We start from the raw sequence: 27186 nt of genomic DNA, 5'->3' as shown, positions 1-27186 counted from the left end.
TGTAGGTAAGTGAGGATCTTTGCATATGAAATCACTCCCCAGCTATGGAAAAGCATACAGGATAATGTCTTGGCTTTGCTGAGATCAGTGGGAATCAGTCTGGATGTCACTGTAGATTCTGTATACTCGAATAGTGCTCTTGCCAATGACAGAAACCCCAGTACAGACTGCAGCAGGATCCTCACCGTCCCATTAGCATTGATCTTTACGGGAAAGGTATCACTGCTAGTAATATCATGGAATAAAAAATTACTGCCAAAACCCGGGGTTTTAAAGCTTTCTATTTTATATTTTTACCCTGTTTTTCTGAGTGATATCAGCATAGAAATTGAAACATCTCTGGGGCCTTTTTGCAAAGGAAGGCAAGAACATTGTTTGTTTCCCCAGTTTTTCCAGTTACGGGAAACTGAGGAACAAGATTTTGGGTGCTAATCATAAGAGGCCTTGAAAAAGGAAAAATAGTAATACCTACCTTAGAGGAATATTTGTTTGTTTGAAATGTTCTGTGAACTCCTTGACAGAAAGGAGCCATAAGAAATTCCAGGTGTTTATTCCTCTGTGACAGAAGTCTGTATTTAGGCTTCTGTTACTCTTCTTTATTTATAACAAAATCTTTGAATATCATTTCCAAGATGTTCAACTATCAGAAGCGAAGTGATAATGAGGACATAGGATAGGTCATGAGACTGCAAATATGTGTGAGGAGATGGTGAGCTTAACCTACCAGGTGAAAAAAAGTCAGTATAGCAACTGCATGAACACTTCAAAGCATGCACCTAGTTTGCTGTACTAACTTAATTATCCCTGCTATAGATATGTTTGACAAACATATCTATAGCCCAGATCCTGTTACTTCTCAGTGGGAAATAACAGAAGGCTTCTGTTTGGTTGCCAGTTGACTGAATCTTTCCTTATACTTCCTTGCATTACTCTTTTCAAGGACTTTCCCTACCCCTTTGCTAATCTGATGAACAGAAACTTACCTGTTTTTGATTAATGGTGGAAAGTATTGTGAGCTGGAGAATGATGCAGACTAATGGGATGCATGTAAAATGGTTTTTAGGAAAGTATGATGAGGATTTAATCCTATTTTAATCAAATACTGCCTGAACCAACCAAAAATAAGGTTTTATCACTCGTGCTGAATCTAACGTATTCTGATGTCAGCAGTATTTCTCAGCAAGCATCTTGTGTCCTCTGTGTAGTAATACAGGGTGGTTTTGAGCATCCCACTGTTGTTGACTTTCTGCACAAACAGTGTAATGTGAAATATAAAGAGGCAAGAGTACCCCAGCTCTTCCCTTCACACAGAAACACAAGCTGGTGCCCTGTTCTTTGACACTAAAATGTGGCCTGCTGTTGGCAAGCTGGGGGCTCTAATAGGCAAAGACCGTGGGGAACTTTTCAGCTTTTTAGTCTGTCTGCTTCTGTAAAGTGTGTTACACAGGGAGGTACAGTTTTTAAATGTGGTCATTTTTAATTCCTGTCCCTGGAGTCTGGCTGACAGATTGGGAGTGCGGAGGATGGGAGTGGGCTGAAAAGACAAGCTGAAACCACAGGATGTATACATACATTAAAATGGAGCAAAACAAAAATAAACGAACTTAGGTGAACACAGATGGGATCTGTTTCAGGGCCACTCTTAACACCTGTTTTAGATGGCCTGTGGTGAAAATCATTAGCTTAAAAAGATGCTATTTATGTCTTTCCTGAACCAAGTGTAAGCAAACTCTCTCCAGCAGTCCTAACTGGAGAGAATGGAGATAAAATTTTGGTAGATTTTTTCCTTTTTTGTTCTGAACAATACTATTTTCATTGCAAACCTTAAAAAAAAAAAAGCTTTGACATATGTTTGTTTTCATACACCATTTGTATTAGATACAACCCTTGTTCAGAGGACCATTGCCATTGATGTATGCTAAATATCATTTGTTCAACAGAGACTTAAAAATCATCAATGTGATTTCATAGGTGTAAATCTGAAATTTATCCACTGAATTTTGAGGTGTTACTGTGGAATCCCACTTCTGTAGCAAAGATCAAAACTTGTTGACAGTAGCTTTCTGATTTGAGAAGGCAGATGAGCATGGGTATGTTTTATTAATTCACTTTGCTCTCCATGCTCATTTTGACAGGTCATACTGAAAGTAACATTTTGAGCTTTCCAATTTTTTTTATTCCATGTTGGCATTTGAATGGGTTATGAAACCCTCCTTCTGTGATAATTTCTGCAAGCTTGTGTCTTTTGGAGGAAAGCATTGACTTTTCCCTATTTCTACCAAACTCTTCATGGTTTTATCTTTGTCTTGATGATTGTTAAACCTACTTTTTCCTTTAAACATGCAAAAGAATAAAGGTTTTGAGAAGAGGCATTTGTAGTTTGATTATTGTCAAAAACAGCAGTACAATAGAATGAATAGAAAATTAAGGAAAAACTTCCTTTAATGCATGAATGCATCTTTGCATGTCAGCTGTAAGAGAAGTGTGTTCATAACCACGGTGGTAGTGGATCAAGGGTTGGACCTGATGATCTCGGAGGTCCTTTCCAACCTGTCTGATTCTATGATTCTATGATTCATACTTGGAGGTAGTGATGTAGTCTAATGGAAAGAGCAAATGCCTGGGAGTGGGTTGCATTCTGGCTCTTCCTGTCTGCTCACCTTTATAAAGTATTTTGAGATTTCTGAGTGATAAAAAGACCTAAGTATTATTTAAACCTGCCTAGTTAGACAGTAGATTTTACTCTGTATTATTTTCTGGTTTGTGTATTACATGAATAGGGTGTAAAACTGCTAGGAGAGCCTTTTGTTCTTGCACACTGGTTCTTTCCTTCGGCCTTTCTTTTTCTGGCACACAGTAGATATTTGCGCAATTAGGAGGTGCATAAAGAGCAAACATATTGAACCATGAACAACAACTAGTTTTTTAGATGTCTCTGGAAGAGTGATGATCCTCTTGGTGTGTTACTGTGGGGAAATGACAGGTGCATGCTGGCCCATGATTGTCCATGTAGCTGGTACTTCTTCAGTGTCCAGCAATGTGCTCCCTATCCCATTTTGCTAAAAGGCCACTGTGTCCTCTCTAAACAGTGACAGCAGATGAAAGGGTAGCTTCATCGATGACAGATCTGTATTTATGACTTTAATAGTATATGTGCCACTCAGAAACATAACCTCTAGGATAGGACTTCCAAACTTCCACCATCACAGAAGGATCTTTCGTGCTGTGCAGTGACATGGCTGCACCAGACCCCTCTTCTCTGCTGACTATGTACAGAAAACCTGTATAGCAGTTCAAGCAGCATGGGCTGCCCAAATACTTAGTTTGCCTTTCCCTCTGGGATGAGGGCAGCAGGCTGTATTTTTCCATATCAGTATGTAATAGTTCACTTAATACAAGAAACATGCAATGTAGCTGCAGAACCTTGCACTAAATAGTCATCTGTAACTGCAAGTGAAGATTTCTAAAAGCAGATCACTAATCTGGAAAAATTGTATGTATTGTGTTAAAGGAAGTCTCTGAGCCGAAAATAGATGGATGTTGGGAAGAGTAGTCTGGGGAATTGTCACTATATGCCTGCTCCATGACCTTCACTAAGCATCTGCTGTTTGCCACTGGCCCGAACAAGCCTATAAGCAGAAGTGGCCCTTTGGTTTCACCTGCTGTGGCCGTTCCCCCAGATACAGCAGAGCACAGATGACCTGAATATGTGTGTATGCGTGGGGATAGCTGAGTGGACATTTACTGTGGAATATATAGCAGTGGGGACATTGACTATAGCACAACATAATGCCTTTTCTGATCGTCTATCTTTTTTTTTCCTGACTGTGTGTGAAAATGCTGTTGACTACTTTGCATTAGAAAGTCCAGCGAATTCAATAAGCTTGTTTACCTCTTGTTCTTTGGGCGTCTTCTGTAGTGAGAAGTTAGACTTCTACCCTGTATTTGGAATTTAGTGTGTCTGGTCACCCAAATGCCATAGTGGTATTATTATTATTATTATTATTATTATTATTATTATGCTTGTTTGTTTGTTAATTCTTGGTTAGTCCACAGGTGTAAAAATAAGGCTAGACTGTGACGAAAAGTGATGGTCTTAAAACTTACGTTAAATAGTCTCTTATCACATCAGAAATGGAGACCGGACAGTTTTAATGCAGTTTTAATGTCTCACAGAGGGGGGATGACACTTCCGTTCAGTGTGGAATGTGAATGCTGCCTTTGTGACTGGCAGAATATGATGTTATCCTGTGGCACAGTGATTTCACCTGCTCATTTTTAAGGGACTGTCTCACCTCTGAAGCCTAGGAGCTTCTCTGAAATATTTAGCTAATTTGAAAACACTATTGTCTCCAAAATATCCTTGTCTAGAGTTTCTACAAAGTCTATAGAGGCTTAAAGCGTGATGGTGTTTTTTTATTAAGCACCTGCTTTCTTTGCCTAGCTCAGTTATGCAGCAAGGTTGTTTTTACAGTACTAAGAAGTGAGCAATATATTCCATATGCCACCAAGCTTTGTAAAGAATCTCGCTGATGACAATTTCACAGCTGCTGAGAAATAGGCCAAGCCTTCCCTATAAAGTGACAGTAAGGAAAAGAATATCTCTTCCATTGGGATTGGCCATGCATCCTCCCCAACTTTTTCCCTCTTGAAGGAAAATGCTAGCCCTTCCGAACCATGTAACAACAGATGGTGGCAGAAACCAATTTCTACTGCAAAGCCATTTGGTCAGGAAGTATAAAAAAATGTTTTGGAATTATGAAAATGAATTCTTGGCTGCAGGGCTACCAGCAGCCTACCAGAAATGAGACATGAAGCAAGTGCTTAACAAACCCAAGAGCCTGCTTGGCCCTGAAAGAAATGGCTTTGGTCACACATTTTGGAAATGAAAAACTTTAGATATGTGGAGTTTGGACTTCAGAAGTGTTCTGTGTATTATGGGTGTTATAAAAATTAGGTTCTTAATTTCTAGTTACTGATTGCTTGACCAACTACCAAGAAAGTAGCCTTCAAAATATGCAGAATGACCTCCAGCTGAGACAAGCTTAATATAGCTCCCTCTGGCCTAGTCAGGTGGAACCTTCCCTTTTGGCTCAGCTGATTTGCTGCCCACAGACCATGAAAGTCCCAGGGCCCTGGTAATGTACAGGGACACACAATTAATGCAGAAACAGCACAGGCCTCTCTACTGATGGGTTGTGTTTAGTACGTTGTGTGTGTCTGTGAGTTGCTGGATGGAGCAGGTTCCTTTGGTTATTCCTGTACCTGACCAAATGTGTCTCTTCGGAGAGCACTTTGAGAAATAGAATTTGTTTCTTTCTTTAAGTGCACCATACTTGTCAGTCTGTGCCATTAACTCTCTGAAATAAACAGCAACACGTTTTTCCCTCCAGCACTTCTATTGTGAGTCTGAGCCGCTCATATAGTGCCATACATTGAAAATGGCTGGAGAGAACTCCCCATAGATGTGGAACATAAACAATACTGGCTGAGCCATCTTGTTTTATCTATTCTGTTATAAATGTATACCAAATTATACGGTAATGTCATGTCACCAGAAACACAGAACAGATGGAAGTATCTTTCCACATATTGACTCATGTTACTCTGATGAAAGGAATTTGTTTCTCTCCTTCTGTCAAGCCTGCTAGCCTCTGGCAAGGGATGCAACCCTCAGCGAGGGGAACTTTACCAATAATGTTCAAGTGACCATCTGATTTAAATATACTGTCATTGGCCAATATAGTTAGCCTGCATCAACAATTGTTTGGAATAGCCAATTCTATTTCTTATGTTGTATAAGACAACTTAAGTAGTGCTGTTCCATATTGAGGAGACCTAAGGAAATTAGCCCTTGAGGAAGTAGATATTCAGCTTTTATAAGGATAACTTGAAGGCCCCAGTATTGGGTCCTTTGGAGACTAATCCTAATAAAGCAAGTGTCAGGTCTCTGAACGGTACTTTATTATAGAAAAGTGATACCCTCAGAACATGGGTTGTAAGCACTGTGTATTAGGTGCCAAAAATAGGGTTTCCAAAGCACCAGCAAAATCCTGACAAATAAAATAACTATAGTTGTGCCATGAGCATCTGAAATGCAGATCCCCTCCCTATTTCTGTTTGTTGTGAGTGGTATTTGACTTGATGAGAGTGCAGTTCTCAGATTGAAAACACGTGAAGCTGAAGTCAAAAGGGAGTCAGTGTAATCATTAACTGACTCACCTTCTGGATGTGACAAGTAATGAACCATTCTAAACTTGCCTGGAGCTTTCTTTGGGACAATACCCACAGGGGAAACCCTCTTACGCTCAAGTGAAGCGTTATCAAATGGGCCCTCTATTTTCCCCAAATGCCAGCTCTTTTCTGTCTTGTCTTTAACCACCTGAGGACATATAACTGCTGATCTCAGCATCCCAGCCAACATTTGCATCTCGGGGCTTGAGTACAGGATAGTAAAATCCCCAACACAGCCTTTTTTACAAAAATTGCATATGCTTTTTGTTTGTTTCTTTTCTTCTTACTAGCCTGCTCCCATAACGGGAAACGTTTTATCTGCCCGTGCTGGGATTTTCATGTTAGCAAACCTCTTTAACCAGCATTTGGCTCTTTCCGTTTTCTTACTTTGATTTGGATGACTGCCTGAAGCACCTGCTAATGGCCTGAAGCGTTCAAGCCGAGATTTGCAGTTTGTGTCCCACACTCACTCTCTTTTGTTACCTGCCTTCTGGAGCACCTGCTCCACAGTTGGGCTCAAGAGCCTGTTCTCTACCTGCTGACAGCAGCGCTCCTCACAACACTGCCTCTTCTCAGCTTTGTCCTGCTCTCTCCCTTGCTCTCTGCAGTCCCTGCTTCACTTTACCTGTGTCTTCAAGGTAACATCGATGCATCCTGCTCGTTCTAGTGCTTGAGTGAAGAATGGTGTTTCCTCTGGTACATAGGAACAAAGGTGATGGAAAAGTAAATTGATCATTGTGGTCATCCTAAAACCATCACCGTGGCATTCACCAGCAGAGTTTTTTAGTTTTTTAAAATAGGTTACAGGGAAATTGTGAGCCAGGGCAGCTTGCTGAAATCAGCTTGTAGGTCACTTGTTGGTCAGAAGCCAAATGACAATTCAGTGTTCAGGAAACATAGGAAACAGGATGGCCACTTAACAGAGAAGGACCAAAAGAACCCCAAAAGTCCTGAGGAATACTCCTCCCTTTTTCATGCTCTCACTGCCTTTTGAGGATCCTTTGTATGCTTTTCCATGAGGTTGCTCCTCATGCCTAAACATAGGGAAGGCTCTTTAAGCCGTGTTTCATGTGAAAATCCTCCTCCCTGTCAAGGGCCAACCCTAATGGGGAATTTCAGAGGTAACAACTTCTAACAGGGAACTTTCTTTCCATTTTACCTTGGGAAGCATTAGTTTTTCCCAGGGTCTTGGTCTGTGCCAAGGATATGATTAACATGGACCTTCCCTTTCTGAAAAGATGTTTGTTTCTCTGTTAGAAGGATGCTGTTAATAGCGACAGAAGAACCCAACTATTGGTTTCCTGCCTCTGGTACCTGCCAGCCCCTTTACTGGGAGGATCATCCCCTTCCCCAAGGAACTGTATTCCTTAATACAGCCACACTATGCCCTACACCCACCTTCCATGTTGGTGCTGAGTGGGGCTTTTCCCAGGAACCAAAGCATCTTCCTGAGTGCCTGGGCTGCAAACTGGGACTTGTCCAAACCAGGGACATCTGCTCTTGCAGAACTGGGCAGGGCAAGGGCTTATTTTTTTTTCCCTTCTCGTTTTCCTTTGGTTGCCTCAAAATAACCCTAATTAATTTTATGGAGAGTTTAGTGTGCTCCCATCATGGGATTGCTCTTTGTGCGGATCTCTTGCATGCTATATTTAGGTATGGTTTTTGGAACACCATGTGACCCGAATCAGATAACTTCTGAACTACTAATCATGTCTTTGACACTGACTCCCTCCGTGGCTTTGGGGCATTTTACGGTTGTTTTCTTACACAGAGAATGAAAAGAGATATACTTATCTGCCTTGTAAAAGCTGCTGCCAGGCTTAACAAATATTTAAGACATTGGTTTAGACTAAACTTCATTTTATTATTTCTACTATAGTCTTAGTTTTATTGTTTCTTACATGTTTGACTTCTGAAAATGATTTGTTACCATCTTAGTTTTTCTTAATGGGTGCCCCTGTTTCACTATTTAAAAAGAAATAAACAAGTTTCTTCTGTGTTTGTAGATGAAAATAGGGCAGAGAGAAAAAAAACAAATGTCCTCATTTCCTGCCCCACACAAGGGGGCATTTCTCCCTTTGTTTTCTAGTTGGTCAATCCATGTAGACGAAAAGCCCAAAACATTGACCTGAACTATTTCCCCTTGTGCTAACTATGTCCCTTTTTTAACAGGGGAAGTTAGTTATCTGCTTGTTTTTTTCCTGATTTTTCAAGTTACACACCCTGACTTCTATCCTGTCCTCATCCACTGCTTGAGGCCACTCAAGCCCTGGAGGAAGCTGAGCTTGGCTGGGGTTTGGAGCTTGTCATCCATTTCAAGGCATCATCTCTTTGTTGCTTATGCCCATAATTGCTGCTCTCTGTGTCTTGAATACTTCTGCAGTGAGCTTGAGTATTGGCATTTCTTCTGGCTTCACCTTTTTTTGCCTTGGCCCCTTAAGGCCTTTTCATAGGCAAATGGATCAAAAGATGTGTTTGGCCTTCAGTAGCTGAAAGGGAGCTCACTTTGAGCAGGTAGCTAGTCAGATAAAAAGTAGGAGAAATTATGGGAATATTTCTCATCCTTTAGGAAGCAGTGAATAGTGAACAGAACGGAAGAGAATCCTTCCTTATTGTAAGTCAAATTTATTAAGTCTAATTACAAATAGTAACTCTCCCCACTTTTTTCTTTAATTCCTTCAGAAATAAATCCTTTGCCCAAGTGCTTATTCTTTCCCTCCTACAATAGCAGTATAAAGCAAAATAATACATAAACCAAAAATCAGCCTTGAGAAAAAGGCAGATAATGAAATCTCTGCCAAATAGACTGCAATATGTGTCTGTCAGAGAAAAAGACCAAACATTCTTATATTTGAATCTCTGAAATGTAGCTGCACCAGACTAGTTGGGGAAAATTTGTTTGAAGATGTATTACGTTCCACGATCAAATGGAAAAAATGGCACCTGTCATCATATTTAGAAAACAGCTGGGTAACATGGCCAAGTGCCATAGTCTCTTTTCACATGGCCTTTATGCTGAAACCATCCAAGCTCCATTCTCAGCAACTGGAGAAACCCTGTGCCTTTAAATGGTTATAGAAACATCTACTTAGGGGCCAGCTCTTATTGCAGCAAAGCCTGCTTCTGATGCTTCTAATTAGCAGTTAATGGATTATACTTTACTTTTATAACCAACCCAGCAGGCACTCTTCTATAGTATTTTTCAGCTATTTTTGGTAGAAGATATATGCAATTGCGCTGCTCTTCATGCTTTCATTTGGAGCATGCAGAAAATATTAGAAATAAATCACTATCTGAGATTATTTTAGCACTCGAATGCTTAATTTAAGTCCGATGAAGCATTTCCTAAATGTATTTTCTTTCATCTACTATCTTAGAAAAACTGTAATGGGTTAATTGCCCTCTCTGATCTAGATTTTGATGCAGAATCTCCTAAATACATTCTTATTGTTAATTAAAATATTTATATGCCCAGTGAAAAGCTTGGTGTTTTTAAACTTGCAAACACAGCTCTAATATGTACTCATTTAGGAAAAAATGGGTTTTAAGCTGAACCCAGTACAGGTACATGCAGAAGATTATATGCTTCAGAAGTTAGATGGGCTTGTAGGAACTAATGATTTTTATATTTGCTTTGAATTAAAATAGCAATGAGATCAGTAGCATTAAAGATTTGCAATGCTACATATGTGTGTGTGCACATATACATGTGGGTGTGTATGTATATACACAATATATATAGAATGTATACAAACCTGGGTATGTGAATATATATCTATGTTTAATAAAGAAATAAATTTACATATGTTTTAATTGGAAGATTATACTATTTCCTCCTTCGGTAATTAATTTTGGGGCCAGTTTCTAGCAGGAAACCTAATTTAGTGAGGCTGCCTTTGAATGTGCTCTCTTTGCTCAGGCCACACTTCCAGTAGGACAAGGTCTAACACTGGTTAAACTGGAACAGGAGGGGGAGCTCTCACAGCACTGGCCAGGAAAGGGGAAGATGAGGTACCCAAGCCTAGGAAAAGAGTGGTAGAGGCCACCAGCTGCAGGTGAGATGTGCCATCACTCTTCTCCCACTATCTGTGGTCCCCTTACCAAAGTGGTTTCTCTGTCCCTTACCTATGTCACAAAAAAAAAAACAAAGAGGAATTGATTTAAGTGATGAGAACTTTCAGGCTGGTTGATGAGAAGCTCAGCACGACCCAGCAATGCGCACTCACATCCCAGAAAGCCAACTGTATTCTGGGCTGCATCAAAAGCAGCATGGCCAGCAGATCAAGGGCGGTGGTTCTCTCCTCTACTCCGCTCTGGTGAAATCCCAACTGGAGTGTTGTCCAGCTTTGGGGTCCTGTCCCCAGCATGGGAAGGATGTCTGCTTGTTGGAATGAGTCCAGAGGAGGCCATGAAGAGGGGGGGCTCTTACCCCGTTCCACACTCCCCATATCAGCCCTATTCCTGTATCCAGTAGAAGATGTTTTGTCTCTTAGTCAAGGCAAGCCTGTCTTGTTTGGGGAACGCTTGTATCTTGGCCTAAACCACAGGACAGAGTCAAAGAACTGCGTGACTCTGCTCTCTGTACCCCGAAGATGATGAAGGATGATGAAGAGAGGGTCCCGAAAAGCCCCCAGACCCAATTCCAGGAGGTGGGCCAGGGGGTGGACCAGAGCAAAAATTACGGGGAGGACACACTTGGGATTGGCCAGATATTGTTATAAATGTAACATCTCGGGCACAGCCCAGCGCGCGCGTCGTGTAACATCTCTTGCCTTGGCACTATTAAACCCTTTCCTTATCTCACCCCAACTAACGGCTCCTGGATTTTTTCTAAGCACCAGCTGAGCAGGCATCAAGGGGAACCGCTTTAAACTGAAAGAGGGCAGGTTTGGATGAGATATTAGGAAGAAATTCCTTATTGTGAGGGTGGTGAGACACTGGAACAGTTGTGGGTGCCCCATACCTGGAAGTGTTCAAGGGCAGGTTGGATGGAGCTTTAAGCAACCTGGTCTAATGGAAGGTGTCATTGTCCATCGCAGTGGGGTTGGAACTAGGTGATCATTAAGGTCCCTTCCAACCCAAACCATTCCATGATTTGATGGTATTCATGGCTTGCAGCAAAGGAAGTGCCACTTGCAAGATTCCTGCTTTGAAAGCACATTTGTATTCTCATCCTAGTGCAGCACTGCACTTGCTAGCTACAAGATAGGCACTAAACTGGTACAATCATGTTTGTTAAAGACAGCGAATTTCCAAAAAATTATTTTTACACTATTATTTTTACACAGCAAATGCTAAAAAGAAAAGGAAGGGAAAAAAAAGAAAAGGTTAGATAGTGGTTATTGTGTGAAATAGCTCCCTGACTGTAATGGGACATGGGCAACTTACTTTCTGTCCTGGTTTTTGAGAAGGATGGGTTTGGGCTTTTCCTCTCATATATAACATCCCAGTGGAGTAGGAGGAGAAGTCTGGGTGTGCAGGGGCTGAAGAGCTGTTGTGTCCCTGTCCCTCAAAGTCCCTGTCTGTGCTGTAGGTGGAGAGCAGAGGGATGTCTGCTGGGCAGGGCCAGTCCCACCTTGTTCCTGGAGCAGGTCCTCACTCTTTAATTAATTTCCTTTTCAGATTTTTCAGGACAATGCAGCAGGAGATGACTCCTTGCTTGAAGCAAGGCCATAGTCAGGCCTCTATACAATTGTTCATGTTTGCTCACTTGTAATCAGATGAAGCTATTCTGACATGCTCAAATGTGCTGTTATGTTTCCTTTAAGAAATAATGAGATTCCAGTATTAACCTTTATTTTCCCTCCTTAAAACAGCTCTGTCTCCATTTGACTCTGGTAGAAGCTCTGTTTTCCCCCAAACTTCTGCTGAGGTAAAGTCCATCTTTGTGCCTGCACTATCTCATCGTATTGCATTGTAAGAGATGTACCGGGAGTGCAGGATTAGCCTCCCCTCAGTCTCTATCTGAGGTGTTGGTCAAAGTATGTGGCTCCTTAGAGCTACACTTCTAGCCTCCATACTAGAGCCGTGAAGGCAAGTCTGAGGCATCCTGAGTTCAGTGATAGCCTCCTGAGATCTGTATCAGCCAGAGCTCTGGGGTTGCCCTTCTGTGTTTCATCCCTCAGCAGTTTGTGCCAGGCAAGCTAAGCTTAGTAGGTGAGGTTATTGAGGAGAACTTCATCCAGAAGAATAAGGCTCCCTCAAGCAGAGTTTGGTTTGAGTTCTCAGAAGGTCAGCGTGGGAAGCTCCCCATAAAAGCTGAACTTTGATGTTGTCAGCCAAGACAGATTCAGAAGATTTGGGAACATTTTTTTTCCTTCTTTATAATTATATGAAATGCAGGAGACCTGTGAATAGGGTATTTTTAGATTGTACTTTCAAATATACAGTATTATAGTATGACAGCAAATTAAATTAAAATTCTTAACAAATCCTTTTTTTTTTTTTAAGAAATGTAGTGAACTTAGTGGAAAGTTTGATGAAGAGCAGTATGCCACTCTGCAGTGCACAGGAATTCTGTTCTCGTGGCTAAATTAAACATCAGTGGTTGTTCTCATTTAGATTAACACTTTTGGAAGTTCTTTTTTTTAAAGCTAGTGGATTGGACTTCTAATTTTAACTCATATGGTTTATAATTAGAAACATTTCCAAACTTGTTTACAAACACCTGCACTTGACAGTGTGTGTCTGCAATTTTAGAAGGACTCACTTGTCATTTCCAATAGGGGTTGAGAGGGCATCTGAGTTCTTTGTGTTTGTACAGTTAGTTTCGGGACACTGGAACAAAAGTGCATTTTTTAAAATAAGGGTACAAGCATGTAATGTTTTGTGAGGGGGCTGCATGCACCTGATCATCAAACAGGTCCTGTTGACTAGTAGTGGATTATTTCAAAGTCAGGAGGATTGTTAGTTAGTGGCAATTTGGAGCAAGACCTAAACTGGCACCCAAAGGAGAAATTCCAGGAACTAATTTTAGCAGTTGAGTCTCTCAGTTGGAGAAGATGGTTTACAGGTTTTCTGTTTTTATCTATACTTCAAACATATTACTTTCTTGCCAGCTATCCTTCAGAAGTTATTCTGAAAGAGTTTAAAATGACTTTTGAATAAATGTTTGCATTATTTTTTCATACAAATTTGAAAGTTTGCTGAATGTACAGTGGAGCATGGGTCCCCTTGCACCTGAGCGGGATGCGTGTGTTACACAAGTCTGCATGCAACTTGTTTGCAGTGGGGTGAATGTCATACTGTGTTACTCTTTGGTCAAGTCTATAATCACGTTAGAGGTAGTCAAAATACTTTACCAAAAAATATCCTTTCAGCTCCTCAGTGTGCACTTTACATCTGATATTTAGCTGCATCACATAGGTTAACGATGTTGCTTATCAATTTCTAGCATAATAGGAAAGATTATCATTGCTAAAAATTGATGCTGCGTGGGAGGAAGCCAGGAAGAACCCTCCAAATCAACTTTAAGGGTACAACTGAACCAGAAGTAGTCAAAGCAGACTTAAGCAGTAGTGACGTAAAGTGTCCTATTGATTGCTTAATGTTCATGTTGTTATTAATTAGTATGAAAAACTCTGGTTAATTAGACCAGCCTGTTTGGGTGTTATGTCCTCTACCAGGAACCATGGTCAACCTTAGAAAAACTCCAATATAGGAGAGGGTAAGGAGGCCACAAAGCAAAATGGGGTTTATTTTCTGCTGTTTTGGTGTCCTAAGCACGGACCTGGATCCACGTGGGGAATCCATGTTGGTGTCAAAGAATCATGTCCTCAGAGGTGCTTACTCTCTATCAATTTCAGCAAGAGTGGATATAAGGGGAATTAGGTACCTAAATACCTCTGTGTGTGCTTGTTCTTTGAAGATAAACCTGTAGTCCTCAGCCTGTATCTTGTGCTTGACCCCTCTGCAGAGCACACGGCATATACTCACTGGGGGGCTCCTCCAAAGCAATTCCTTATAAGTAAACAAACAGATAATTACATGAAGCTTTTGGAGTACAATGCACACGACTGAAGAATTAGGTTTTTCCGTCTGTAAAACAGCTGTGTCTCATGTCTCTATTTCTGAATTCCTTTTAGGAAATATAACTTTAACAAGCATTCACTTTCTGTGGCAAACAGGCTTTTTTTTTAATTATTTTTTAATTTCACTTTTTAAACAAGTAGGCTGGCCAAAATTATGATGTTACTTAGATACTCCACAGCATAACTTCTTAGCAAGTATGACTGCAATTAATAAATTGTGTTACCGTCTTTGAAAGTAGCTTCAAATACAGCTTACAAGCTCTGGTGTTGTCAGGGTCCCAGTTGATCAGGGTTAGAAATACATGGCATTTTAGAAATTGCTAATGATTCAAATACAACCATAGAAACCAGACTTAAGTGGAATTTAATACTGCTTCGAGCTTAACTAGAAACTTTGCTTTTTATGGTGAATTCTGTCTGGAAATAGCACTTTCTCAACTGATGTACCAAGAGAAATGTCACTTCATGCCAGTGTTTTCAGTTTTCCTCTATTTCTGTTTGCTTGTGTCAGCTCTATGCCCATTTTCCTAAGTGTTAATGTGTAGAACTGTTTCCAAAATGTTAGAGGAGGCTCAAAAGCAAGATCTATGCAAGTGTAGAAAGATCCAACTACCCAGCAATGCCTTGAAAACAGGCAAAAAACTGTTTGACGTCAGAAGTCTCGACTGACTGTGAAGTTAGCGACAAACTTTCTCAGATGTACGTGATAAGAAAGGAAGACCTCTATGGAACATTTGTAGACTTATCTAACCTGCATAAGCCTGACTGGTTCTTTGGTGTGAATCTTTGGGTGAAGTGGAGTCTATGGTGTACTCATGAAGCAATCTGTTCTCAGAATAACCTGCTTGACTCCCGTAGGGAAATAGCATGGAAAAATCTTTCTTTTGGTGCATTTAAAGGGGAATGTTGTCTTCCTCAGAAAGTGGTAAATAAGATAAATACAGGAGTCATGAAAAAAAAAGGGCTTCAGAGTTCTGCTTTGGTTCTTCTGGTAATAAATATCTCTCACTTCAGGTAAAATTGTTACTCCTCACAAACTATCATGGTATGCCTACTACTATCATGGTATGATTGAATAGTTTGAGGCACAGCATGCATGGTATATCAGTGTGATTTGAGAGTTGAATTCATATCCATGTAACTGGGCATATGAAGGCACATCATATACCATCACATACCATGAGAAAGGAAGCTCTGGGAGGCAGTATCTGGTTGTGGTTAGAAATCAGCTGGGGGTGTAAGGTGATACCTTGTATATTGACAAAGGGGGTTAATGTAAGTTCCCAGCCCATGAAATCCCAGCATTGAAGTTATAGATGCATCCCCAGGGCTGGGACACTTTGCAAATCCCTGAGGTGCAGATCCTTTGCCTGTGTCTCCCATGGTACATAGCTATAAGCCAGTCTTTAAAAGTCCATAAATAAGTGTAAAACATGCATTTTCCATAAAAGCAATGATGGTAAAGAGGGTCTGTGACTATTAATGTGGCCCACTGCAAATTACCTGTAACTTAAATTTTTGCATTTTTGGTTGTTATTGGTGCATATATTTTACATGAGCAGCTTTTTCATATTTCTGAAGTAACTCCATGCCATAAAAATATGTGAGTTTCCTTCTTAAAGAAACTGTTTTGTCCCAGTTGAACCCCAGCTGAAGAGACCTAGAGCAAGTGTATATGCAGTGAAACTGCTTTGGCATAACCTGCATTGGTTTAGGGGAGAGTTAATGATAAATTTATTTTCATGACCTGTCTGCCAAATATTTGTACACTAATTAGGTCCTATTTTGAGGGTAGAGCATGTGAGCTTGTAAGGAACCCCTTGTGCAGGATGGGAAGGGCAAGAGGATTTTTGTCCCTAGTGAGTGCAAAACCCATCTTTTTTATGTAGCATCACCTAAATATGTGCATTATTTTTAAGTAGCATGTGAAACCCTGGGCTTATATGGAGGCGTTTCTTAAATTAGCTCATGGGTGTAGCTGTAGCCAGCTCAGGTGTTCAAGTGTAGACCACTGGGGAAGAAACTGAACTGACTCAAAACACAGTCATAGTTTTAACTTTATATAATTTCTTTCGCAATACAGCTGAAAATTACCTTTATTACTAGTGGCAGGGCCTGTTGTATAAGTAATCCAGCCATGGTGCTGGTTGGTATCTTGCTTTTCACTTGAACCTCTCTGCGATACAGGTCTTGGAGGAGTGAGTGCCTGGTGCAGTCTCTGCCTGGCTCCTTGGTAAGTCATTCAAGTCTGTCTTTCTGTACAGTCACTTTTCAAAATGATGAGCAAAAATAAGGGAATTTTTCATAGAGTGCTTTAAAAGAGAGCTGCTAATCAATTTTTCTTATTATTTTATGCCCTGTGATTTTTACACCACCCCCACCAGCTGGTTAATCATGCAAAAGCTGAACACTTCATTAGCCAGAACATGTTTGCCCATGGGCATTTCTGTAGTAAATTAGTTCTTTCTATTTATACAGGTAAGTCATGGCCAAAAGTCTTTAAGGTGCCAAAGGTAAGAGTTCGAATTAATTCTTTTTCTGAGTTTTCAAGAGAACTAGGTTTAACTTTGTGTGCTGTTGATTTGAAATTACTTTTGAATTAAAGATAGTGTGGATAAAAGAGCGTTCTCAGGCTGTTCTGAAATACATTGTGTCTTTCTTGATCTCAGTTTTAGCCTTTGTAGTACAGCCTGCCTTAAAAAAACCCCCAAAACTCCCAAAACTCATGCATGCACCCACCTATATATATACATGTATATGTGTATGCACAGTATCTATGCAGAGACTCTGCTTCTTTGATTGGCATATGGAATATTGACCTGTGTTTTTCCTTTCTTACTCTGTGCCTTTTAAACTATTAATTGAAAATATGTGGTTTGTAGATGCTTTTTTCCCTCAAATCAAATGGTGCCCTCTGAAAGCCTGGTTTAGCTCAACAATGAATTTAGCTTTCAGGCTTTGGCCATTGCAATATTGTTTGAATGCCACCATTTCCTGCAATCAATGTAATTTTATATCTACTTGGAATAGAAAGTCAAGATGGTGATTGCCTTAATTTAACTCAGTGTTGTATTCATTAAGGAGCTGATCCTGAATTCCTTTCAGATCAAAGTCTGTCTTGATTTCAGTGGAACCTTTCAGTGCACAAGGTGTGCGGTAGCCTTCTAAAATGTTGTCATTGTGACTACTGAATAAAACTAAATGTGTTACTAAATTTAGGCTGTTGCTCATGTCAGCTTCCTTTTCTAAATGACGGTAAGTGCATTCCATAAATAGTATGCCTCTTATGTTGTCATATCTCTTTGGCTTGCTTTGCAGTATTTTACAGGATATTTGCAAATGAATTTTGTGTTCAGTAGGCAGGGGATGAAAATAACACTACTCATTGGGACTCCATTAACCCGCAGCTAATGAGGAACCATTTCGAGGGCTGGATGAGTGTAATTCAGATTAGCCTGCGTGCCAGGCTGCTCTGCTCCCGCTTAGGCTCGCACTGTGCCATGCTCCCGCCGTGCTCCGGAGGGACGGAGCCCAGAGCGGCACAGCTGGTGCTCTGACACAGACTTTTGCCGGTTAAGTTTTCCTGTGCTTCGGTTCCCCTTTTGGAAGGTAGGAGAGGGGAGTGAGAGTGTGTATGTGTGTGTGTGTGTGTGTGGGCATATGCATAGGTAGGTGACAGTGATCTTGACCTCCATGGTCAGGTGTTTTGAGATGTAATGAAATACTCTACAAACACTATGCTTGTGCTCGCTTGATAGCATTGTTACTTGTAGAAAAGGGTACTACATGATGACAGTAAAGGTGGTCCAGACTGGCCCTTAATTAATTTTATTTTCAAAATCTATATTAGTGACTGTCATGAGGGCACCTGGGCACTTTACATCAATAAAATAATCAATTTAAAAAATGTGTAGACCAGAACTCTGTGTTCACTAACAAAACTCCTGTTCCCCGTTACAACTAAAGGTCAGTCCAAGGCTGGCCAAGCAAGCAGGACTTGCATTTCTGCGCCTTGGCACTTGCCAGACGGGGCTCTGGCGGAACACCACCGGCAGCAGCTTCCAGATGCCCGTGGTCTCTGCAGAGAATGTCTCGCTGATGACCGATGACTTGTTAACCCCCTGCAAGTCTCAAATTGGTTTCAGGGCTGAAGGAAAAGATGGGGAAAGACTAGTTCAGAGGCCAGTCACAATTAAAAATATGACTTTACCAGTTGTGAGCAGTTGACTGAAGTGCAGGGAACAGGGACCTGGTGGAGCTGTGCGCTGGAATAAGTGAGAGAGGAAAAAAAAGGCCTTCTTCTGAAGAACAGGCTAGAGATTTCCTACCTGAAGGAACTTTATTGATGATAAATGTTACATTATGCAAGCTTAGCAAATCCTCTAGGAATATAATGCTTCCCAGTTTTTTCTTAACGTTTGTTAATATTTTATGATACCTGTGCATTAAGGGCTAGTTCCGACAATGTTTAAGTGAGTTTGGGCTGCTAAATTGCCTTTATGGACTTTTAAAAAAACAATACTGGTCACTATGGATTAGCTAAATTCCCAATCACACTTAACATGATGATGATATAAAATCAGCTTGGTTTTGTTTTTCATGCATTAAGTGAGCATATGTAATTAAATTAAATGTTGTTACAAAGCTGCATTTTGTTTATTTTTATTAGTACATTTGGGGCAATAATCCCACTTTAATACAAATTTAATTGTGAGAGCAGCACTGAAACTAGGAGTTCCTGGATGCTGACATAATTTTTGAATGTGAAATGAGAATATATTTTCGTGTCTTGAAATACAATTGAGCTCAAGCTGAGTTTAAAAATCCAAAATCTGATTCAGGAGAATTCAGTCCCATCTGGCTGGTGGGTAGCAGGTGTGCAGTGTGTGTTTTAGGGAGGGAGGTGATTGCAGGGAGTGAAACATTTCTCTTTTCCCGTAAAGCTTTAATTCCAGTTTAATGCTGTGGTCTGAGGCTCTCTGCAGTTTAAGTTCTTGTGTAATTACCTACATCTATTGTTAGTCTTCATTTCTAGACAACATAATGGTGATGATTGAATGGCAGAAGCAAGTAAGTGTCCAGAATTACAGAGAAATATGGTTTCTAATTCTCAAAGTTTGAATTAATTTTCTGATTACACCCAAATCCCTTGTATGTTTTTACAAATTGATACAGACGTGATCCTTGAAGACTGAATGAGAAAGGTTTCATTGGAGCATTTGTTATCAAGGGCTTTTGAGTGTTGTTACATGTTCCCACAGCAATATAGAGAAGGTTTGTTTCATGTATATATTTTTATAAAGCAAAAAACAAAAAGTATTATGCAATTTCTGTTTTCATCCCATAATACGATAATAGACAGGTTCTACATTTTTTATTACTGCAATTATAAGGAAGGAGGATTTTTTAATCTTTAAAAGTATTTTAGCAATCTATTGGCTTCTTTTTACCTTATAAACTTTACAAACTTCTCCCAGCCTCTCTCATTTTCCTTTCTCTTTCCTTTTCTTCATATATTGATTGGATACTGCCACTTACCCCCTGCCTCTGCCTGGAAGCTTTTTGCTTAGGAGATTCAAGAACCAGCTCTTCCCTGACTTTTGTCACTAGCTATCAAGTCATCTCCTTTTTACACTCCTATCAACTCTCCCTCTTCCAACTTTTAAATATTTCCTCTTGTTTTTAATTGTCGTCACTGCTATATAACTTTGTGCTGGAAAGTCTTTCAGCACATGAGGTTTTTATGGGAGTTGGCACGCAAAGCACTACTTAATGAAACAGGTAAGCAAACATACCTCTTTTATAGTTTTTAACTTCACATTACTACAGCAGATGACACTTTGTACTGTATTTCACAGGTTTTTTTTCATGGTGAACTGACTTAATTTCTAGCATAGAGTGGAGCTGGTGCTGTGTTGCCAAGGGAAGTCCATCTGGTTTGACAGACAAAGTGATAAACAGTTCTCTGGACATCCCTGTAAAGTTCTCCCTTTTATTTGTTTGCCTTATGAAGTTAAATGGAAGAGGTCACCCCCTTTGACAGAGCAAATTCTCTTTTCTAGCAATCGGGCTTTGCAAGAAAACATTTTTTATTAAGCAAGTCATCCATACCACACCGTAGGCTGTTTGAGTGTAACAGTATGTTACAGTCTGCAAAGTTAATGCAGTTAATATTCAACTGAACTTTTGGGGGGTTGCTAATCCCTTAGGCGGGCTTAGCAGAAAGGGCAAACATATTTATAGCGCTTTGAATCAGACTGCAGTGAACAAGTAAGAGTATGTGTTATCCCATGCAAATGTTACACAATTTCAGGAAAGCTCAGTGCATAATCATCTTTTAATAGTATTTAAGCTGATGAAATATCTCATTTGTAAGCAAGAGAGTTGTTGGTTCAGTGGACAACAGGTCTGTTGAAATGAAACTCTGTGGAAGTTCTCGAGATTCCTTTTCTGGTGATAAGTTCTGTAGGTTCTGAACAGATTTATGGGCTGTTTAATTAGGAGCTAACTGTATTCTTTAAGCTCTGTCATTTGTATTATTCCCTAATAGGATTTCATTGGACTTTGTCACATATCTTACTATGACTGAGTGTGTGCAGGGTTGTCAATAGTCTGTTCCATGTAGACCGTGGTCTCCTACTGCCTTTGTAGAAGTAAAAAGATCATTCCTGAATAATCTTTCCTCCGGAGTAGAAGTGTGACAGTGGGTAGAGTTTGCTTTGGTTAGAGCCTTGGGCACCCCTGGCAAAAGGGACAAAAGTCATGAGTTATGGGGAGGTCATGGAGAAGCTGAAGTGCTCAGACTTGAGAATGTCCAGCAATGGGGGTCACATTTCTGTGAGACAGAAATTCTCCACATTTATGTCATGGACAAAACTTGCATTGAGTGTAAGGTTATATGGAAAAGCACTGTAGGCCCTGTAATGCTACCATCCCATCAGGAGACAAAGACATTATTATCTTAGATTTTCCACAGAATTTGATTGTGTAGAGTTTTTAGTCTAAGAAATAAGAGATCTGTCACTTGGTAGTCAACAAAAAGTAATTTTTACATTATTTTATTTTATTTTATTTAGAGATATATTAATGCAATTGCTAACAGCTGGAGTCTGTATGGTAGATTTTTAAGGTAAGCTTCTGGTGCCATACCAACGCAGAATACAGGCCTGACAAAGTGGCCATTCTATTCTAATTAAGATTTTTATTATGTTTTACATTTTGGCTATTTCTTCCATTTCTTCTAGATATTAATTATTGGAATGAGTGACTTCAGCGTGGAACCTGATCTTAAAGGGGGCTCAGGTGCCTCAATTTATACATGCACTCAAGTTACTTATTGGTTTGCCACTGTAGCTGCACCCACCCCCTTCCTTTTCCTTTTGTTCTTAGTGAACCACATTGGCTATTCATTGTCCTTCAGACAAAATAATTGATTTGTCAGAATTTTTAGGAAAAATGGAAGTATGTTGATAAAGATTTTCAAACCTTTCTATTTGTTATCCTTTCAGTAAAAAAATAACATGACTGAATACCAGAGTAAGTTAAAATTTTGTATTGGAGTTGCTTATATCTGAAGTACCTGAAAATAGCTAGTTATTATGTACAAAATTTGAAATTCCAAAATATATTAAAATATTATCTCAAAGGTCAAAAGCCTCTCTCAAGAAAGGAAGGAAATTAGAAGGGAATTTGGGCAAATCAGGTTAGGTCTGTAATGATGTGATGTGACTGACACTGATGTGGTTTCCTTTGGTTACTCATCCTGAATTTCCCCAACTTGTCATTGGATCAGCTTCCATGAAAATCCTAAGCAACATTCAACCTTAAACCTTGCTATCTATAACATGATCTTGTAACATTTCTGTCATTTGATTAAGCAGCAAATACAGAAGTCCATAGCACAGGCCTGACTTCACAGAGTATGTGGTGAAGGTGAGCAGGGTCTTCGCTACACATCCCGCAACCATCTTGGAGCTTAGAAACAGTCTGCAGGTTTATTATGAAAACAAAGAGTTAACGTCACTGTGGTGATGTTAACTGTGTTAAAAGGTAGGGGTGTGTGTGTGTGTTACTGTGCTGTACTCTATACATTTATTAGCTCTTTTTATAGTACTGTTCCCAGCAGCATTCCCAGGAGCAGTCCAGGTCCAATCAGGACTGGCATGCCATTGTGCGAGGTGTTGTTCTAATTCATGTGTAAATGTGGAGTGGTTGCTGCCCTGAGGATATTACAGTGAAATTACAAACAGGATAAAAAATAGGAGGAGTTGTGGAGAAGGAGGGCAGCTGCAGCCAGGTGCACTTGTCTGGCCGGGGTTGTGATACCAAGTGATGGGCATTTAATTCATTAGAAGTCAGCTGCCTTCAAAACAATTACCTCGCTGTCTTTTGTTTGTGCCTTATTTATTTAAGCAGAAATGTAGAAAGTACAAAATGAATCATTCCCAAGATCCTTCTCTCCGCCTGCTCTATCTCTGGCAACGACCAACCCCAGGCACCTCAAGGAAAGTTGTAAGAGCCTCACAATGGGCAGACATAGGATAATCTTCTCTCTACACATTCTCATCCTAATCTTTCATTATTAGGGATTAATTTAAGCTTTGAAGCATGAGATTCAAAAAAAAATTATATTTGTTGTTCCCCCTCCTCCACTGTCAACCTTGTTTAAAATATGAAATATCCTTCCAAGCCCATCATCTGATCTGTTCTTGGGGTAATCCTACCTTCTTCTTGGTGTGCTGACCAAATCTGCAGCTTGGGAACTGCCATGGTGGTTTTGTTTCCTCTGATGCCAGAAGACACAGGTAGATCCTTTTCCCTGGGGAGGTGGGAGAAGGCAGAAGCATGTTGAGCAGTTATGGCCTGGGTGTTCCCATGTCACCGTATGTCCAAGCTGTGATGCTGCAGCTGGATCTGTCTCCTTTCTTTTAATATTTTAGTGGCTAATTTGCAGTAAAGCAGAATAGGAAATAACCATAAATAAATCTGGGAACCTTTGTATTAATTTCTTTTGCTAGCTGTGTACATATGAGCAGCTTGCCATTTGCATATGTGAATCTTGTCATAACAATTTTGGGAAGTGATTTGCTAATAATCAAGTTCTCAGAACAGCTCTAAATCAGTAATTGATGTAGGTCTGGATAAAGCAAGCCTTCCGCCTGCCTATTTTGTGGAGCATTTTTGGCAAGTTTCAAGCTAGTGTGAAAACTAGCCATCAGAATAAAATTTAGGACAGCTGGGATGCTTTGCAGTGAAGACTTTTGGCTCCACAGTTCAAATAATCACAATAGCAGCTCAATTTAGCCTTTGGCTGGGTAGGTTTGGCAGGGCACAATGAAAAATAATTATTTCATGGCCTGCTTATTTGTCCCTTAACAAATAAACTCTCTGACCTATGCAGGCTTATGTAAATATGCTGCCGTATGTGGGGTTGTAGAACACTGTCGTGTCCCCATTTGGAAATATGTTTTATTTTGCCCTCATGTTACAAACTTCTTTTAGAGTTCTGCTTTGGAAGCAAAGAAAAGGATAGGATGTATCAGATACTGAAGCCCAGACAGCTAGGCAGAGAGTCTAAAAAGCCATCTAACAGTCTTTTTTTCTGAAAACACGTCCATTAGTATGCAGTGTTTTCACTGCTGTAATAATAAGAGCAATCATGATACGAGCAAGTCCGTCTCTTCGCAGCCTTCCCACGCGGGATGGAGAATGACAGCTCCTAAAGCATTTGGATATTTGCCTGAATGTATGCTTAGCTAACAGCGGTTCAACTTGCTCTCCATCTTATGGCTTCCTGGATATCTTTCTCAATTGTTTAAGTGACAGCTTAAAATGTGAGACTTGGAGGGGGGAGATAAAAGCTTAGCAAAAGGCTTTTTGTGTGTGTATTTAAGGGGAAGTTTTATTACACTTGATGATGGAGAGATGTGCCACGCTATTTTCTGTTCCTACGAATTTAGTATTTGCTCTTTCTGTTGTAGTGGCAGCAGCCAATCCATAACATTGTCTTTCTGCTTCCCCTTCTGGAGGGGGGAAAATACACAGAAGAATACATATTTTGTCTTCTGACACCACCATTTTGGTTCTGCAACAGTAAAAGAAAGCCTTTTTTCCAATGATCTGAAAGATCTCTCAAGAACATCTGCCTTTACACACTCATGCACATACGCATGCACGCACACATGCACAGGCTCTCGCTGAGGTGGCTATGATCTGTTTTTAATAGTGGCACTTCTTCTCAAAGTGTCATTTAAAAAAACATCAGCAGTCATGTCATGCATCGGAATGAATTTCTAAATGTAAATGAGATTCTCTCAGTAATTTATTTACATTTGTTTTCAGCACAACAAATGAGACATCACGTAGCTTCATAATTTCCCATGACCGAGTCACCAGCATGAGGTGTGTAATTTACCCTGATTTAAGATGCTTATCTGTAGGTTCTTGCAACACTACCTGGTGGGCTTTTTTGTACTACTTTTTGCTGGTTTTTAACCCAAATACTTCACCTCCTTCTTTGTTTTTCAGTTAAAATGAAGTATAAATGTATCTGCTTCTTTAGGCCTTTTTTCAGTAGAGCTGAGAGGGATGCCTTGGTTGCCTTTTTTTGAATATTATTTTCCCTGCTATTTCCTTCTCATTTGGTAAAAATCCAGAATGTACCTTGATTTACAGTCTGATGATGCAGGAAAGCAATACTAATCCTGGACATTTCTGACGGAAAAGTGTTTGTCCAGACATGAAACATGAATGGGAAGCATCCTGCTTTTTTGTTTGTTCTCCTCTCTTCTCAGCTGAAATGCTAAATCTTAGGCCTGTTGTTGGCTCTGCAACTTACTTTGAGTTTCTGATCTGCCTGTAGCTGAAATGATACTTTGATTGAGAGGGGATGTGAATGCCAGTTTTCAAATAATGTGGACACAGTAATGTACTACAAAACTCATTTAGTTTAAACCTGTAGTTGGACCATTTAGATGTCTAACTACTTATTTGAGTATTTCAGGTAGGTAGATGATTAAAGGTGCAATGTACCATGCATACAATTTTGTACCTCTTATCTTGCAGACTTGGTTAAGGCTTGACTGAAAAATCAGGGCAATGGCTTTTGTTATTTTGCAGGTTAACAGAACAGGAGAACTGAGATACTTTGGTGAAAGTTACTGGTAAGTCCAGAATTGGTACACAATATTATGCTATGTAATTTTGCCATGGCAGTAGTTTGGGATGTTATTGTGCAAAAATATTGTAAAACTTCATGGAGATCTGAAGGATTAACTCTATGTGGGTGATCTTTTCCTTGCTGAGAGGAAGCATGACATTTCTTTGTGTTAATTCCCAAAGCAAAAATCACTGTCTTCCTTTAAACTGAATAAGCTTATTCTAAAAAATAATAGATTTGGACTGTTTTTAATGTGCATTGTACATACTAGGTCCCAGTTGATTTAATTTTGGCCTGCTGGCCATTTCCTTAACGTTGTATGGGTCTAGCACCAAATTATGCTGATGGCCTGTCTATCACCAAATTATTTACAGAACTGCAGTTAAATTATAGAAATCTTCCAGACAAGCAGTGCTCTGGGCAAATTATTTCATCAAAGTTATTTTCCATGGTATAGTTAAGCAAAAGCTTACAGGAGCAGCATGAGTCTTTTTTTTGCTATGTGATTATGCATACGTGGTAACAGCCCCCTTTTTAGAAATAGCTTCCTACCTGGGAAAACAGAAGGAAACCATGATATGTAAATTAGCGATCTCTGTGCTTTCCTCAATTTGAAGCAAAAGTTTTATGCCATGGAAACACAGGACTAGGGCCTGCAGTAGGATGGCCGTTTCTGCACACTGTCAGCTCCTTGAAGGTCTTGGGAAATTTTTTTCTGTAGACTTTAAACTGCTAACTTCTCTGAATTTTTAAAATGAGGTACTGCAGAAGCAGGTCAGCTGGCTTTACTAGTTCTTCATCAAATCCAGGCCCACTGGTCACTGTTCACTTTTCCAGAGAAGAATATTTGTGTATCTGAAGGCAGTATAGGCATTTTCTGTGTTACCCCCATGTAGCAAGATTTGAGCTGCTGTATGATTATGAAACATACAAAGAGAATATAAATCCTAAAAGAAGTCCTAACTCCCTATTGTAATTGGCATCCTTTCAGACTCTGTTACAAATTTTAGAAATATAGTCAGGGTAGAACGTCTATATTTGGGTCTATGTGTACTGGTCATACCTACTGGTTCACTTGGAAAAATGTTGGCATACATCACTATTTAAGGACTCTGGATGCAGTGTTTATGTTTAGCTCAGTGTTTTTTATCACTGCATATTTTTTTTAGTATTCCGTTTTACTGTGTTTGCACTGTGAGACAAGAATGCCTTCCCAACCTCTGCACAGTTCTGTGCTTCTTGTTTAACGAATATAGAAAGTCAGGTTTTAAACTGACTCCCATGAATAAATTCTTCTGGGAAAACAGGTGCTAAAAATCTATGTGTTCCAGACCTCTCTCTGCCCATGTATTTAGGGTAAAACTCAGACGTGTGTAGATGGCAGACTGGAATGGGACCTCTATGCTCAGGGCCCAGATGTGGAAAACCTTACATATGTGAGGAAGGACGGCAGACTCAGGAATGCACGAGAGCTAAAGGTTTTTGCAAACTGAACATCCCAATTTAACTTGATTTCTCTCTGGTGTTGAGTGGTGGTTGTGGTGGTTGGTGTGGTGGTAGTGATGTGGGGCTAGACCTTGGGAAGCCCCTTGGTAGCTCACACGGGGGGTGACTTAATCCAGGGACCTGAGAGGTGGCACTGTAACAGCTGAGGTTTGACTGGGCTGTTTGGGGATTATTTTTTTTGATTGGCAGGATGAATATATGTGAAAGCTGGATCTCCTTTACTTGTGATCCTTAGCAGATGCAAGTCTGATTAGGAGT

General features: G+C 40.0%; 1 protein-coding gene across 8 annotated transcripts in view; it reads left to right on the top strand.

Annotated features, from left to right (window-relative positions):
• ESRRG (estrogen related receptor gamma) overlaps positions 1-27186 on the top strand; it is a 400294-nt gene that overhangs the window by 39236 nt on the left and 333872 nt on the right. For 2 of the 8 annotated variants that reach the window (XM_027681699.1, XM_027681693.1), the window contains exons 1-2: positions 24606-24665; positions 25383-25426. The exons of 2 other annotated variants lie outside the window; for them this stretch is intronic. Coding sequence is in view for 1 of the 6 variants with exons in the window: in XM_027681689.1 (XP_027537490.1) it covers positions 16452-16497; positions 16743-16777 (81 nt within the window). In the remaining 5 variants the exon portion in view is untranslated. Of the gene's footprint in view, positions 1-16451; positions 16498-16742; positions 16778-24605; positions 24666-25382; positions 25427-27186 lie in introns of those variants that run through there. 4 more of the 8 variants (XM_027681703.1, XM_027681695.1, XM_027681689.1 and 1 more) reach the window with 3 other exon arrangements.

This window comes from Neopelma chrysocephalum, unplaced genomic scaffold, assembly GCF_003984885.1.
Source record: "Neopelma chrysocephalum unplaced genomic scaffold, ASM398488v2 Primary Assembly neopelma1_61b, whole genome shotgun sequence".
NCBI classification, from domain to species: Eukaryota; Metazoa; Chordata; class Aves; order Passeriformes; family Pipridae; genus Neopelma; species Neopelma chrysocephalum.
This window is presented reverse-complemented; position numbering and strand designations above follow the sequence as displayed.